Source organism: Aspergillus caelatus (genome assembly GCF_009193585.1).
Source record: "Aspergillus caelatus strain CBS 763.97 unplaced genomic scaffold BDV27scaffold_242, whole genome shotgun sequence".
Classification (NCBI taxonomy): Eukaryota; Fungi; Ascomycota; class Eurotiomycetes; order Eurotiales; family Aspergillaceae; genus Aspergillus; species Aspergillus caelatus.
This window is the reverse complement of record NW_022475505.1, coordinates 1-14,922: the sequence shown is the minus strand read 5'-3', so window position 1 is coordinate 14,922 and position 14,922 is coordinate 1. Positions and strand designations below refer to the sequence as shown.

At 48.4% G+C, this 14,922-nt stretch overlaps 7 protein-coding genes across 7 annotated transcripts; 4 read left to right on the top strand and 3 right to left on the bottom strand.

Annotated features, from left to right (window-relative positions):
- The first annotated feature begins 72 nt into the window (after window positions 1-72).
- BDV27DRAFT_135504 (nuclear pore complex component-domain-containing protein) lies at window positions 73-1,428 on the top strand. The gene is made up of 3 exons (XM_032068554.1): window positions 73-280; window positions 339-609; window positions 665-1,428. Exons 2-3 carry the CDS (start codon window positions 389-391, stop codon window positions 1,266-1,268), a joined length of 825 nt encoding a protein of 274 aa, XP_031922907.1. The 5' UTR covers window positions 73-280; window positions 339-388; the 3' UTR covers window positions 1,269-1,428.
- Window positions 1,429-1,609: 181 nt separating this feature from the next.
- BDV27DRAFT_49391 (Hid1 family protein) lies at window positions 1,610-5,053 on the top strand. Its single transcript, XM_032076766.1, has 8 exons — window positions 1,610-1,871; window positions 1,936-2,551; window positions 2,600-2,700; window positions 2,757-2,999; window positions 3,056-3,409; window positions 3,460-3,703; window positions 3,753-4,264; window positions 4,322-5,053. The coding sequence occupies exons 1-8, from the start codon at window positions 1,776-1,778 to the stop codon at window positions 4,832-4,834; spliced, it is 2,679 nt and encodes an 892-aa protein (XP_031922906.1). The 5' UTR covers window positions 1,610-1,775; the 3' UTR covers window positions 4,835-5,053.
- Window positions 5,054-5,482: 429 nt separating this feature from the next.
- On the top strand, window positions 5,483-8,889 carry BDV27DRAFT_149229 (H3 histone acetyltransferase RTT109; the record flags this gene model as incomplete). The annotated part of the gene is made up of 8 exons (XM_032071018.1): window positions 5,483-5,641; window positions 5,750-5,769; window positions 5,859-5,890; window positions 5,948-6,009; window positions 6,067-6,191; window positions 6,252-6,670; window positions 7,190-8,354; window positions 8,397-8,889. The coding sequence occupies 8 exons, from the start codon at window positions 5,483-5,485 to the stop codon at window positions 8,887-8,889; spliced, it is 2,475 nt and encodes an 824-aa protein (XP_031922905.1).
- A 557-nt stretch (window positions 8,890-9,446) lies between these two features.
- On the top strand, window positions 9,447-12,089 carry BDV27DRAFT_49365 (putative ceramide glucosyltransferase). Its single transcript, XM_032076765.1, has 2 exons — window positions 9,447-9,798; window positions 9,911-12,089. Exons 1-2 carry the CDS (start codon window positions 9,650-9,652, stop codon window positions 11,424-11,426), a joined length of 1,665 nt encoding a protein of 554 aa, XP_031922904.1. The 5' UTR covers window positions 9,447-9,649; the 3' UTR covers window positions 11,427-12,089.
- BDV27DRAFT_135496 (ankyrin repeat domain-containing protein) lies at window positions 11,561-12,456 on the bottom strand. The gene is made up of 2 exons (XM_032068553.1): window positions 12,142-12,456; window positions 11,561-12,022 (listed from the first exon to the last, which is right to left on the bottom strand). The coding sequence occupies exons 1-2, from the start codon at window positions 12,368-12,370 to the stop codon at window positions 11,583-11,585; spliced, it is 669 nt and encodes a 222-aa protein (XP_031922903.1). The 5' UTR covers window positions 12,371-12,456; the 3' UTR covers window positions 11,561-11,582.
- Window positions 12,457-13,074: 618 nt separating this feature from the next.
- On the bottom strand, window positions 13,075-14,149 carry BDV27DRAFT_135495 (WW domain-containing protein). Its single transcript, XM_032068552.1, has one exon. The coding sequence runs from the start codon at window positions 14,079-14,081 to the stop codon at window positions 13,194-13,196; it is 888 nt and encodes a 295-aa protein (XP_031922902.1). The 5' UTR covers window positions 14,082-14,149; the 3' UTR covers window positions 13,075-13,193.
- A 171-nt stretch (window positions 14,150-14,320) lies between these two features.
- Window positions 14,321-14,922, bottom strand: BDV27DRAFT_168286 (uncharacterized protein). The gene has a single exon (XM_032074731.1). The coding sequence runs from the start codon at window positions 14,817-14,819 to the stop codon at window positions 14,430-14,432; it is 390 nt and encodes a 129-aa protein (XP_031922901.1). The 5' UTR covers window positions 14,820-14,922; the 3' UTR covers window positions 14,321-14,429.

Genomic DNA, 14,922 nt, shown 5'->3' with positions numbered 1-14,922 from the left:
GCGTTTAATACTTCAAAGTTACCGAGCTACCTGAAAACTCCGCGTCAAATGCGCTTGTGGCTGTGGTTGCCAGTGAGCAGGACGCACCGATCATCAAAACAAGCACTGTCGTACCACAGCATTTGAAGAGCCAGTCGCGCTGCCCACCACGATATGGTTATGACTCTTTTTGAACTCATATAACTACTTAACGCCGAAGAATCATACACAAATGCTCAGGTGACTTTTTCCTAAGACAGCGTCGCACAGGTAAGGTAAGTTTTAACACCCCAAATTCAAGGTAAGTTCTCTGGATCTCTTTGTGCAATATTGAGGACATCATACTCACACCTGTGCAGGCTATCTCCTTTTTCTCTTTGTTTGTACTTTTACGTCTTCGTACACATCAATGGCTTCCCTATCCGCTCCATCTACCCCTAGGGCGGCATCTTCGCCTGCACCTACTTCAGACGAGTCTCGGACACCAGGAAAATGGCGCCACCCACAGTTGAATGAAATAGTGAGGCGACAGAATGCTGGCACATTTGGGGATAGTAATATCAAGAGAGTTCTGTGTAATGGTGCTGCTTTACTAGCAACCTGGATCTTTGGCAACACCTTCAAATCCTAGTAAGTAGTGACAGGGAGGTCGATTGTGACGCGCAGACTAACAATTTCGGCACAGTTCTCTTCGACTCGAAAAGTCCAGCCAGTACTCTACATATCCTGATCTTTCCCTACTTGTGTTACAACTTATCTTCATTCTCAATATCCTTGTGGCACTATACCCTCTCATTCGCCCAAAGGACAACCTCTCCGATATCCCTCTCACTCCTACGCAACGCGCCCTTTTAGGACTTGATCCATCTGCTACAGCACCGCCTACGCCGGGATCTACATACATCACTCCACCCAAATATCGGCTCTCTGGGTCGCGGGCAGCAAGCCCGGCCAGCAGAAGTGCTTCGCCTTTGTCGACCAGCGCCAGTGCTTCTGGCCGTAGGGTATCGTCGGGCGCATTGTTTTCACCTTCTCCTAGTCCATTAGTCCACAAGGCTGTTTCAAACGGAGGAAGAGAAAATGGACGGAGACCGAGTTTCGGCTCTCCATCGCCTCTCGGTCGAAACTCACCTTTTCGTGAATCAAGCTTTCGCGAATCAAGCTTCGGATCGAGTATGGGTCCTCCGACTCCGTCACCAGTTGGGGGAAAGCGTGTTAATCTGGGTCTGAGCAACAAGTGGCTGTATGAGCGGAGCAGGCGGTTGTCAGCGAGCAATGGTAGTCTATGAATTACTTTCGTTGGTGTTTGGTGCATTAGGGTGGAGACAATCATATATTCATATGTTCTGAAGGGCGTTCAGCAAGCACTGTGTCCATTTTTGAAAAGATCGATTTTTCAATGTTCATTTTAAGCATTATATTTTCATAGGAATTTTTCTTGGTAGACAGGAAATGTATAACTATGACGCATTGGAAATTCTCGGAAATATATCTTAGCTGAGGAAAATAAGCATGGACCGCACAATGCGCAACTAGGCAGCTTTTTCCCACGTTCCCCAGTTCTGATGTCGGAGTCTCCGCGGGTCTAGTACCAAGTTCTAGTTCCCGCTTTATGCATTGGCCCAAGAATGCCAACTACCTCCATTGACATTCATCCACACGCGGCAATCACCGATTGGAGTAATTTCCAAAGCACCGTTTTCGAAAAGCGTCATATTCAACACTGAATTTAGATCATCACGGTTCGTGACTGCATGAGGCCGACATTTCCGTGAAACACAGGCGGTGGCTTCATAATGGGAGCTTCGGAGTCAAAGCTAGTCTTCAAGCAGGGAATCTTCCGTCTTTCAGAGGAGAAGGACATACCTGCCGACGATCCGTACTGGGCCAGAGTTCGTTTCCCATCTCCTTTACCGATGTGGAGGTTTCTTGGTATCTCTGACATTTGTACGGTAGTTCTGGGAGCTCCCAGAGTCCACCGAAGATGTCTTCAGTTTATTCACCCCCGCCGACATACGACGGACTCGCGACAACGCGCTATCCAACTTCGAAACGCTATTACTCTCTGTAACATCTCGTCTCAGTATATTGAAAAACCATCCCTCGTTTCCGGACCCTGAGCTTGCTCCCGACCGTGACGCCCTTAACTGTATTCGCATTTTGACCCGTATCCTCCCATTCGTTTACGAAGCTGAGCACCTAGAGGACTGGGAAGAGAAGTTCTTTTGGGGCCGTCGGAAGAAGAAGACAAGAGAAGCACAAGTAGCAGCCGAGATACTCTTTGATGAAGCCCAAGCCGAAGAACCACGAGCGTCGCCAGGGCCCAATGATTATGAAGAGGTGAAGCCTTTGGCTGAGGAATTAATTGATACACTTGTGGATCTTCTCTTCTACACAGACTTCACCATCCCAAAGCTCCCGACGGCCAAAAGCAAAGTGTCCTACTCAATATGGCAGAGCGGTGTTGGTTGCAATACATCTATGGGCTCGAACAAAGAGCTGGAAAACAACCGCTGCGAAATCATTCGGCTTTTACTTACCTTAACTGGAAAGGCAATGTACATGCCTTCAGGTAGGTGATGTCAATTCTCACTAATGATGGCCCTAGCTGACCTTCTAGCAGGTTTATTGCCAGTCCAAGGTGTCAAAGCCATCACGTACATTGCAACATGTCCTGATAAGCAGGCCGTTCTAACGCTACTATGCTCGTTACTGAACACAGTATGTGTAGACCCCCATCTCGACGTCCGTGTATAGGACTTTGCTGACACCCCTAGGCCATCAAATATAATCCCGCTTCCTGGAGGGTGCCCTATGACCATGTTGTGTGGAAAGATCCTAAGCAAATATTAGTTATATATTGCTTGCAGTTTCTCTTGGTGCTTCTCTTATATCCAATTCCAGAAGATGGGCGCGGAGCTCCGCCAAAAAATTACTACCGCCATTACTTCGGAAGGCTACATAGGCCGCAGGACTTCCAATTCCTCGTTGATGGCATGACCAGAATCTTAAATCAGCCAGTAGGTCTTAACCACCTTCTTTGAGGGTTTCTTTCTGCTTACGTCACGGTTGCCAGATGCAGGCAACAAATTCCTACCTTCCTGGTAGTCAAAAGACTGTCAAGTGGGCACCCGAGATGATGATGCTCTTCTGGGAAGCTTTACAATGCAATAAGCGATTTAGATCATTCATCATCGACTCCAATCGCTCGCACGACTTCGTCATTCTTTGTCTCTTCTATGCTATTGTATACAAGTCTGACCCTTCACAGCAAGGCGTGGTCAGGATGTGTATTTTCATTACACAGACAATGAGCGTCGAACCCAATTTTGGGAAGAGTCTGAACAAGAAATTCGAAGCTCAAGAGACGCTTCCACAAAGCATCCGTATTCCTGGTTTCAGGGGGTCTTATGCTGATTACTTGATTATGGTTTGTCATTTGCTATTCTTCAAATTGACTGGTTCAACTGACGCAAGCAGTCCGTTCATACCCTGATCACCGGAAGCAAAGGCAAATTAACCGCTGTCTACCCCGCGTTGCTAGCGATCATCAATAACATAGCTGCATACGTCGAAAATCTGTCCCCAGCTGCATGCTCCAAACTTCTGCAGCTCTTCTCCTCAATGTCTGCCCCCAGCTTCCTACTGGCTAACGAGACGAATCATGTCCTTCTTTCCTCAGTACTTGAGTCCGTCAACGCGCTTCTCGAACATCAATTTACCAGTAAGTTGTACTTTTGCTACCACTCCAAACAAGTCGCTGAGTCTGGCAGAAAATTCATGCCTGGTATACGCCATTCTTAAACACAGGAGACGTTTTGAGGCAGTTCGAGAATTTACGCTCGAGAGCGGACAGCAGGAAATAGAACGCCAAAATGAAAGACGGAAGTCTGAAGGCGGGTCTTACGATTTTGTTTCCAGCCCGGTCCTATCGGCGTCTGAAGATGATCCTCACACAGCTTCTGGTGCGCGGTCACCGTTGGGGCGTATTCCCGAAGAACACAGTCCGTTCGCAATTGGTGGGGACGATTCAGATGACGAGCAAGAAGAGCAGAAGACGCCAGCACAATCATCTCCATCTGTTCAGAGCTCTCGTAGACCTTCAATTTCATCTGCTGTCGATGAAAGCGTACCACTACAGCTACGGGGAATGTCCGAAAAGGCACGGGGCAAGATGCCTGCTGGACAGCCATCCTTTTCTAGGCAAAATAGTATGACCAGCCAGAGTAGTATGTCGGCGGCCTTCCCAACGACTCCCAGTGGTTTCACGCCAACTGTAGCTTGGGTAAGCAATCTTCCGTTTCCCGGGTATCGCTCAGCCTACTAACGGCAGAATTTTCAGCTTGAGTCCTGGCTCCCGGACCTACCACTCCATACTATTCTTACTATCATTTCAGCCATTATGCCCCACATCCCTGAGTCCGCTTTACAAAGTACTTCTAGCCCGGAAGCTCGGACTCTAATCACAAATATCCCTTCATTCGCGGAAGAACCAATGATCCAAAGTATCATCTCAGAGCCCCCTCCCACCCGTGTACATTCCTTCGAATGGTCAGCTCTTTCCATGGGCTGGTATGAATCCTTACTGTGGGGATTCATCTTCTCGAGTGAGATGGTCGTTGGCTCCGCTTCGGGCGCCACGCCGGGTACCGTTGGAGTGTGGAATGGAACCGGCATCAAACTATTCAAGGTCCAAGAGGCTGCAGCACAGGGACCCACGTTGCTCGCTCCAAAGGGCGCTGTAGACGCTGTTGGTAGTAATTTGGTTCAACGGATCGGGAACCTGAGTCTCCGGAGGGCCAGCACGCAGGATTCTCAGAACAGTTCCAGGGCTCCATCTGTTCGGGAAGTCTGATCTGCTGTTACTTAAAGCTATTGTCTTTTTTCTAACAGGTTGAATCTGTGTCGTCACGTTTCTATAAAGAGCTGAGCTTGTTTTCCAATGATCTTATTTATGTTCATCTTTAATGATACCTTGGTGGCGTTTGCAATCAAATATGTTTTCTTATGAACACCCATGGGGTATATAGAAGTGCTAGCCTCTTCAATACTATATCGATCTGCTTGGTCTTTCTTTTTTTTTTCAATATTTTTAATATATCTGTGTCAGGGTTTGGAAGTTCACATTGATGTATTCTTTCGGTAGCCAATGACTCAATTGTAGAGCCAGGACCATATAACGTTCCAGACTGTATGACAGTGGAGGCAAAGAGATGGTATCGAAGTCTATATCTGACTATGAATCCGTAAATATCGATATTCTTGTGTAAAACTACCGCTCTCTCATGAGAGGGTTGGGGGTGTATGTTGTTGACCACGTGAGGTCGTGATTGGCTGTGGACCACTTCTCGGCGTTCATTTGATTCGATTTCCAACACAAACAACCAGTGTAAACGCTCCATTTGTATCGTATATATAAATCATTTGGTACATCTCCTGGAAATATTTTGCGCATTATTTACTTTTTCTTAATATCTTCTATTAGTGTTGTCTGCAGGTGAACATGATTTTTTACCAGCCCTTCTTTGTCGCAGCATCTGCAGCTCTCCTATCCCCAGGACTGGCTGCTGGATTTTCGACTGAGCTTCAGAGTGTACTGAAGAACACACATGGTGGCAATGAATATGGATACCCTACCGATTTTACCAGGGGTATAATGCCTGTGAGTTCATCTTAAATCGCTGCCATTGGGAGGGGAGACCTTTTGTCAGGGGGTATCCGGGTGTTTGGAAAGGAAATTTGCTAATACAATCTATTCCGACTATTTAAGATACCAGTCCACTCTCACAAGTAGGCCACGATAGTTTTGTTTATTCTTTCTTTTTCCCACTGCTATAACCTTTTCATAACATGGGGAATTAGTAACCATCTTATGGCAGTGATTACTGGAGAGATATTCCCTTCTACACTGGTACGGCCAATCTAGAAATCTAGATCTCCATGAGGAAGCAAGGCTAACGCCATTTAGGTATCTCCAAGGGCTGTGTTTCAACAGAAGCCGATGTGTGGCTTTATAACGGTACACTTTACGTTAGTTCTATGATTGATTCCCAGCTCTACATGAGTGACGTACACTGACGCCCACAGGTCGGGCATGATGAATCCTCCTTGACTGAGGAGCGAACTTTCGAGTCCCTCTACGTCAATCCAATGTTAGATGTGCTAAAGCGCCAAAACCCCCAAACTCGATTTGTGACTTCACCCACGAAAAAGTGAGTTTGATGAAGTAGTCTTGCTAGTTCTCCTGCTGGTGGGTATTAACCTTGTGCCAGCGGCGTCTTTGACACTACTACTTCGCAAACCCTTTACTTTTTCGTCGATGTAAAAACGTCAGGACCTGAAACATTTGAAGCTGTTATATCTGCGTTAGAGCCACTCCGCAAAGAGGGCTATCTGACGTCGTTGAAAGACAACAAGACGGTGACAAGTGGTCCCGTAACCGTCATCGGGACAGGCAACACGCCTCTTGATATGGTTGGACCGGTTGCTAATCGCGACTACTTCTTCGATGCTCATCTAGATGCGCTAGAGGAAAATCCTGAGATCACGTCCTTGATCTCTCCTATTGCATCTACTAGCTTCCAAGAGGCAGTGGGCTCAGTCGCATATAGTGAGGATAATGCTGTTCTGAGTGACGAGCAGCTGGCTACCCTTCGGTCCCAGATTAGTACTGCAAAGGAAAGGGGAATTGGTGCGAGATACTGGGAGACTCCTTATTATCCGATCCGGACCCGTAATGCTGTATGGAGGACGCTTTTCCAGGAAGGTGTCGCTTTGTTGAATGCTGATGATCTGGATGCTGTTGCGGCTTATTTCTGATTGTACAATATATACATATCCGCATGATCTGCCATTAGGGGATTAGATTGTTAGTACATCGAAAATAGAGTTGATTAACGGCGATAGTCATTGTAGCTCAAATAATTATTCGGCCATGAGAACTACGGGTGATGTGACTGGTAAAGCGTCATAGAGACTACACGATAGAATCTCACGATCTTATCAAGATGTGATGAAAAAGTAAACAGTTTCCCTGACGATCAGCTGAAAAAGGCCTGTCCGCTGCACGTGACCCGTCCGTGAGGCTTCTGGGCCAAAGGAAAAATAGATCATAAGAGGGGAAAGCAAAGAGATAAATAGGAAAAATAACGCGCGACTAATAATTCTAATCCCTGCTTTTATATGAAGCCTACAGTCTAGTTCTCAACAGACTCGATGTCTAAGGTCGATGTTGATCTGGGGGATCTCTTGGCTAAGGTGCTCCCCACCGGTGTCAAGGTCACCATTCGCCATATCTCGTCAGCTCCTACCCCATGCACAGCGCTCTTCGCGCCTCCTCCAGGGGAAGAGCCCGAGTCGACATTTTGTGAAAACCATTTTCTGACGGTCTCCGTGAATGCCGACGAGCATGATGGATCCGAGATCATCGTCTTTGGAATCGAAGTTCTGGTCTACAGCACAGCGCATTTAACGACTGTTTTCGTCTCCAAGGCCGATTCTACTGGATTCCTGCACTTACTGAAAAATGCACCGAAAGTTTCGCTCATCAGGCGCATCTCTAACGGCTTCCTATCTTTCCTGGTGCAGACACATCAACGGCCGGGTGTTCGGCTAGTGGTGTCCTTGTTCGCACGGGCTCAGAACCAGTATCTGTTCCCTGGCAGCATTGAAAATTCGGGAAAGCATGTTCTCGACGATAGGGGTCTGATCAAATGGTGGTGTCGCGCTGTCGATCCCATATTACGCGAGTATGAGCCGGAATCAGGATCCCACGAGAAAGGTCTCCTTGACCGTGCCATGGAATCCGCTAAAAGTTCCGCAACAGCATTCCTGATTGTCCCAGGATGTGACAAGTTTGAAACTCGAGGCTTCTTCCCTGGCACCGCAAAATCAGATGATAAAGGACGCCCCAGGTGGCTGAACAGCTACCCGCTTCATCAGCTGTGCGACAACACCAACGCGCCTCCACGCTGCTTGATTCCTCGTTTTCCAGATGATCCGAAAACGCGCTTCCTAGTTGACTTGGACGATGAGCTCCCGCAACAATCGGAGGCCGGGGGCTCAAAGGAAGGCGCTGGGCAATGGAGGAGTGTCAAATCTCTGGACCAGTTCTGGGAGATGATGTCTTTCCGGCAGGAGTGTTCTGCTGGGCGACTGGTCGGATTCTTGTGGCTTGTTATTAACCCTCCAGGACTTGTCAATTCGGTTCAAATGACAAGCTCCAGACCTGTTTTTAAAGAGAAAGCAGAGGATTCCTCGCCAATGACCGTCCCTACATCAGACCAGATGGATTCAAACCCCATTCGGACAGAAGAGTCTGGTTCTACTGATTCCCAGTCTTCAGACGCTGCCAAAGATTCTACAGCAGAGACAACGTCAGGTGGTCCTGTGCAAGACCCATCCTCCCAGACAGGCAGCTTATCTTCTGAGACCCATCCCAAAACACAGCCGATCACAGACCTGAACGCGTTTCACTGGCCAGAAGCAGGCCGGGGTCATGCTGTTATGAGCGAAGAAGATTACAAAACCGCGATCAATTTTTTACTTGAGCAAGACTTCTACAACCTAAAGGTTTCTATAGCCAGCACTATGGCATGGAGTGAGAAAGTTGCATCCATCGTGGACCAGCTTTGGGTCGGTCAGCAAGTCACAGGAAGGAATACGTCTGGAGAATCTGCCGATAAACCCGCTCCAACGACAAACATCATCAACACTGGATTGGTTCGAAAGCGAAAGAAAGATGACCAGAGCCAAGCGACGACAGCAACAACAGCACAGAATGAAGGGCGCGAGGGGAGTGATACAGTCTCAGGTGCAGTGACAGCAGAGACTAGTGCAACAAGGATGAATGAATCCTCTGGAATCAATGTGCTTCAAGCAAACTTGATCCGGAAGAAGAAGAAGGCTTAGATCTGACAGCAGATGCCTCTCGCATTGACTGGAGTTGTAAACGGGTTTATGGGACATTTCAGCGATTTGGGGTTTTTAATTTGGAAAAAACAGGGCCATCAAAATGTATATTCAGAGCAGCAATTGGTCTCTGGACGTTTGTCTTGTTCTCGATTCTATTCTTGGATCTATCGCTATTCCGTCAGCTGGGAGATTTAGATCCGTGGGACCGATAAATGACAGTGAACGGGCCACATGGACTAAATACCAGAAGTGATCAATTCGATTCCTGGAAATGTGTAATCATAAATTTGGTTTCGTGTTGGTTATGACACTTCCTCTGAATATCTTCCTTCTAATTTCACACCCAAGTATATCGGGACTGCTATCCTATGTAAAACAAACTCGAAACAAGACACAGCTCGTTCGACGCGGCTCTCCGGAACGGGCGAAATTACAGGAATCCACCGCATGATGAACCGACCCATAAATATGGACGCCGTCCGTTGCATCCGAATGGAACAACCACGGAACTAATTTAGTTCATAACTTTTCCTCGTTCGGTTGTTGCGTGGCAGCCACCAGGGGGAAAAAAAAAAGCAAAGGTTGAAGGTTGAAACATCGTCGAGTGTTAAGGCCTCCTGCAAAGAGTCAACTGACCGCAATTTATTTCTCTCCGCACTTCACTTCTTCAGCTTCCCGTCCATAGAATGTTGTTGTGACGTTAATTACATCTTTTCTTTGCCAACCGTATTGTCTCTCACCGCGTCGATATCCGCCTATGCTAAAGCTTCAATCGCGTTCGATCTCCCTCGATTTTGGACCGACCATTAGCAATGGCGGGCTCCAGTGGTCTGTGATCGTGGGTTGGGGGTGTCTGATCTGGTATACAACCGTGGTCTTAGTTTGCTATCTGGGATACTTTCAAATGTAAAGCTTCCTATTCGGCCTATGATGCCCTTTTCTGATATCTTTTCTCCTTTCTATTGGGTGTATTCAAACCTATGGCTATTGTGACACAAACTAATGCGGTCTCAAACAGATGGCGATACTTTCTCCAAAGACCCCGGAAATCCCACTCCGCGACTGCCTCCGACGCTCCCCATGTTACTGCAATCCGACCCGTCAAAGGTCTCGAGCCGAATCTGTATGATTGTCTGGCCTCGACCTTCCGTCAGGACTACCCTGCCGATAAACTGACCGTCTATTTTTGTGTCGCATCTCGAAACGATCCTGGCTACCCAACTCTGGAAAAGCTTGTGTCCGATTTTCCACACGCCGGTGCACGCATCTTCATCGAGGAAGAGGATCCTTTGCTCCAGCCAAACGGAGAACGTATCTACGATCTGGGACCAAATCCGAAGATTCGGAACATGAGCCGGGCTTATAGAGAGGCCAAGGGTGATATTGTCTGGATCATAGATTGCAATGTTTGGGTAGGTAAAGGCGTCTGTGGGAGGATGGTTGACCGGCTTTGCGGATTTGGTGCTACTTCGGGCAAAAAGTACAAATTTGTGCATCACTTGCCGCTTGTAGTGGACGTCACTAGCGGTGCCAATTCGACAGAGGAGCAAGATGCACTTGTAGAGTCGTATACCAACGGCGATGCAGATTCCAACAGCGATGTGTCCTCGGCACAGATTATCACCAAACGCGAACAGGGCACTCTTGCGACAGGTGGAGGCCGCTTAGAAGAATTGTTCCTTTCGTCTTCTCATGCAAAAATGTACACCGCAATCAACACAGTTCTCATCGCACCTTGTATCGTGGGCAAATCCAACATGTTCCGGCGGTCGCACCTCGACTATCTCACAATGCCGTCCCCTACCGATCCCAAGAAGCGCAACCCTGGTATCGATTACTTTTCAGACAATATCTGTGAGGATCATCTGATTGGGGACCTACTGTGGAAGAATCGCGTCCGCGAGGAGAAAGAGAAAGGCGAGCGGTTTGGCAAGCATAGCATGGTCTTCGGAGATCTGGCGATCCAGCCTGTGGGAAACATGAGCGTTGGGGATTACATCGCACGCCGGGTTCGTTGGCTACGTGTCCGCAAGTTCACCGTTCTCCTAGCGACCTTAGTCGAGCCGGGCACGGAGTCCTTACTGTGCTCATGTTACGGCGCCTGGGGAGTGACCACGTCCTTGGCCCAATTCCTACAGGAAAAAGGGTTCTGCTGTGCAACTTATATGACCACATGGACTGCCTTCTTCGCGTTTTTCTTCCTCAGCCTGGCCGTCTGGATACTGACCGATTGGACGCTGTATATCAAGTTGCATTCCGCCAAATCTGTTGAGCTCGATGAGGACACGCCACCCTTTGCACGGCCTCCGTCTCGCTGTTTAACTAGACGAACTTTCCTTCAGTGGTTCTCGGCGTGGCTTGGACGCGAGTGCTTAGCCCTCCCCATATGGATCTGGGCCTTCTACGGTGGCGTAACCGTTACTTGGCGCAGCCGTCGATTCCGAGTCGGACTAGACATGAAAGTTCGAGAAATTGGTAGTGAAAAGACGCCCAAGCCTAACTCTAAACAGGCCCCAGGTAGTCAAGGGAATTGAAAGTTAGACAGGATGGGATGCGGCACGCCGAAGCAACGAGGGACGAATGTACGACTTATCACTAGATGAAATGGTAAAAAAAATAAAAAAAACTTTTCTATCCAATTCCCACACATCTATAAAAAAAAAATAAAATAAAAGCCATAAAAGCGTAAATCATTGCGTCGATCCCTCCGCAGCAGCAGGAGCATTCTCCCCAGCACCGGTCTCCAATTCACCACCCTTCTCCGAACTCAACAACCACTCCACAACCTGTCTCCCCTTAGACATCTTCCCAGCATCGCCTTCACCCTCCTGTGCCTCAGCCCCTACTTCAACTTCAACCTCATCCTGCTCCTGCTCCTCACCCTGCTCCTCAGTAGTCCAATCAGCCCTCTCAGCGAGGAAAACAGCATCTAAGCCAGCATCATTCTTAATGGAGATATCAGCACCAGCCCCGACAAGCGCCTTCACGCACTCCAAATGCGTGTTCAGCGCCGCCCAGTGCAACGCCGTGTTACCCGAGTGATTACGATGGTTAACAACAGCCGCCACCTGAGCCTGATCCAGCTGAGTCTCACCCTGAGTGAGAACTCCCAGGAGGAAGTTCAAGATGTCTAAATACCCAATTAGCCTTTCCCTTTCCAATACCACACATCCAACTCCCTTACACCTTCTCCCAAAACAACCGTAAAAGGCCAAAAGAAGGAAAGAGAAAAGGAAAAGAAGTACATACCCTCATTGCCATTCGCAGCAGGAAAATGCAAAAGGCATGATCCGGTACCACCCTCCTCTTCAGGCTCGGAGTCGATCGCCGACGCCACAATCCAGGCCTGCGGGCAGCTGTGCTGGGTGCTCAGGGCCGCCAGGTCGGACTTGAGGGAATCGAGGTCGCCGGCGCGAGCATCGTAGATGAGATCGTCGATTGCGTCGACGGTTAATGTGACGGGGGTTTTTGTGGACATTTTTGCCTCTCTACTTTTGAAATCACGTGGTTGTGATGATCTGTTCAAGGTCTGAGTGACGCTTGAATTGTGGGATTTTTGGGTATCTGGGGGAGTTCGTTAGTGGTGGTTCTTTTGGAGATGGTGTGGTTTTGGTGAAGGTGGGGGGTAGAGGTTATAAAGGTTTATATGAATTTTGATGCCCAAGAGATGTCATGTAAATATCTCAGGGAAAAAAAATAAGAAATAGAAAAGCAAATAACTAGAAAATGACGGAAACTTGATTTTGAAGCCAAAATGCGGTTTGGACATTTTGTAGAGTTTCTATCATCTATCACGTCGCCGTCTTTTTCTTTTCTTTTCTTTTCTTTTCTTTTCTTTTTTTTTCTTTTTGTGATAGTATATCAACCCCTCAGTCTTCAACACCCCACATATATGTATATGAGAGGTATGAGTGCAATGTTTACACAGGGGTCTTAGGATATACAGGGCACAGTGCAATCACAATAAGAAATCCACATACCTTGATTATATATTCTTGAGGGTGCTATACTCGATTTTGTGAAGCATCGGATGGTTGCTGAGAACTTTGATGCCGGGTCATGTGATCCGGTGGATCAATTTGTCGGCATTTCATATCTGCATCACTTATTTACTGTAAAGTGCTCAGCGAGCAGTTACCCGAGGGATGGAGCAGATGAATATGTTACATTTATTGTAAGAAATGAAAGTACACGCTGCTCTATCGTATGCGACCCATGAACTACAGTACAAACGCCCAAGCCCGTCCGTATAAAACAAAAGGTATCTCAATGACAAGACATCGCCTGTGGATTGAATCCGGTCAATCGCGTAGCCATGCCCTTCGCTTTTCCTCCTTCTTCTCTCTCCGTTTCTCCTTGAACATTTTCAGTTCCTTTTTGGTGAGCTTTTTAGCGCTCCGCTCTGCCCGCAGGCTCCTTCCATCATGGCTATTGGCCGCAGCGTCCACATCAAAGAAGGCATTCATCTGCCGGTAGGATTTATTCTGATCATTATGGTTCTCGGGGTTCTGTGATTCATTCTGCCATCGCCCGGTGAACCGGTTGAACGCTCCAACCGCAGCGTAGTGATCCGTACCAGGAGCCACGGCAGATGTATCCTGGGGCGGCTGCTCATACTGCTGGGCGTACGGAGCCGTCGGATCGTAGTCACCGTGGATGGCAGGGTTATAGCCGCCTACCACGGGCGCGTCCTTCTCCGTGGGCGGAGCGCTGGCCTCTACGCCAGGAGGACCTGCTGGCTCCGCCGCCGCCTCCGGCACGCGCGGGTTATCCCACTGCGACACGCCCGTGTAGCGGTTATAGAAGTAGTACGCTCCAGCGTTGGCATCCCAGACAGGTTCCCACCCATCATCATCACCGGGAGGAGCCTCGTTGGGAAGCGGTGGTGGGACCTCTTCATCTGGTAATGGTGGCGCTGAAGCTTCTCCTTCCTCCTCTTGATCGTCCTCACGCTCAGCGGCGTTTTCTTTATTTACTTCTTCCTTTTCCTCTCGCTCTTTGCCTTTTTGTTGTTGTTGTTGTTCTTCCCTTGTGTCCTCCTTGGGCCTATCTGGTGCCTGTGTTTGTGTTTGCGTCCCTGTCCAGTCTCCTTCTGGGCTGTTTTCTTCCTGGGTCACTGGGTCATTTCGCCCCTCCAACGGGGATGCTGACGGATTGTCAGTTGCGTGTTTGGGGGTTGTCTCGGACATTTTTGATTAGCACTTCTTGTTCCCTAGGAAGTGCGCGTCAGAGCCGTGGCAGAAGTGCAGAGGATACTGCGGGCGGAGTGTGAATTGATTGAATTGAATTATGCCGACGCCATATCGCGACCACGCTAACCATTTCGGGATTAGCCACATTGCTTCCCCAGTATATCGAATCGAAGATGAACATCACGATCATAACAATATCTACTATCTACATACGATCCTCACTTCTCAAGAACAAAAACAAGTAGAAACATTTATTTTAATCCAGCAATACTGACAAAACAAAAACAAAACCACTCTTAGCCCCAGTAAAACCCCCACGTAAACAAAAACAGCCCACTACGCAAACTAGCCAATTTCAACTAAAACCCCCTCCCCCTTCAAAGCATCAACAGCCTCAGCAACCCACTCCTGATACCGTCTCAACGGCTCCCGCGGATACAACCTTCTCGCTCCCTGGAATTGCTTCTTGGGCACCGGCACGCCCTCACAAACCTCCAAGACGCGCCCGTACTCCGCAACCGCAACCACACCAAGCTTCTCCTTGCCACAGAACGCGGGGATTTCCTCCGGCGTCTGCTCAGCCCGGTGCTCAAAGACCATGCCTTCTTGGATGTTGCCTTTGACGTGGTAGATATGGCCAGTGGAGGGGCCGTTATCGTGAGTCTCGACGAAGAGGGCGTGGTGGTCTCGCGGGAGGCCGCTTTCGGCAAGGAGGTAGATCGGGTAGGTTGCCATTCTTTGGCTTCATTCTTTTTGCTTTTCTGTTTTCTTACTCTTCTGACTACTTCTAGATTCGTAGTGTGGGTTTTTGTGAGGTGTTTGGAACGATTTTCAAATG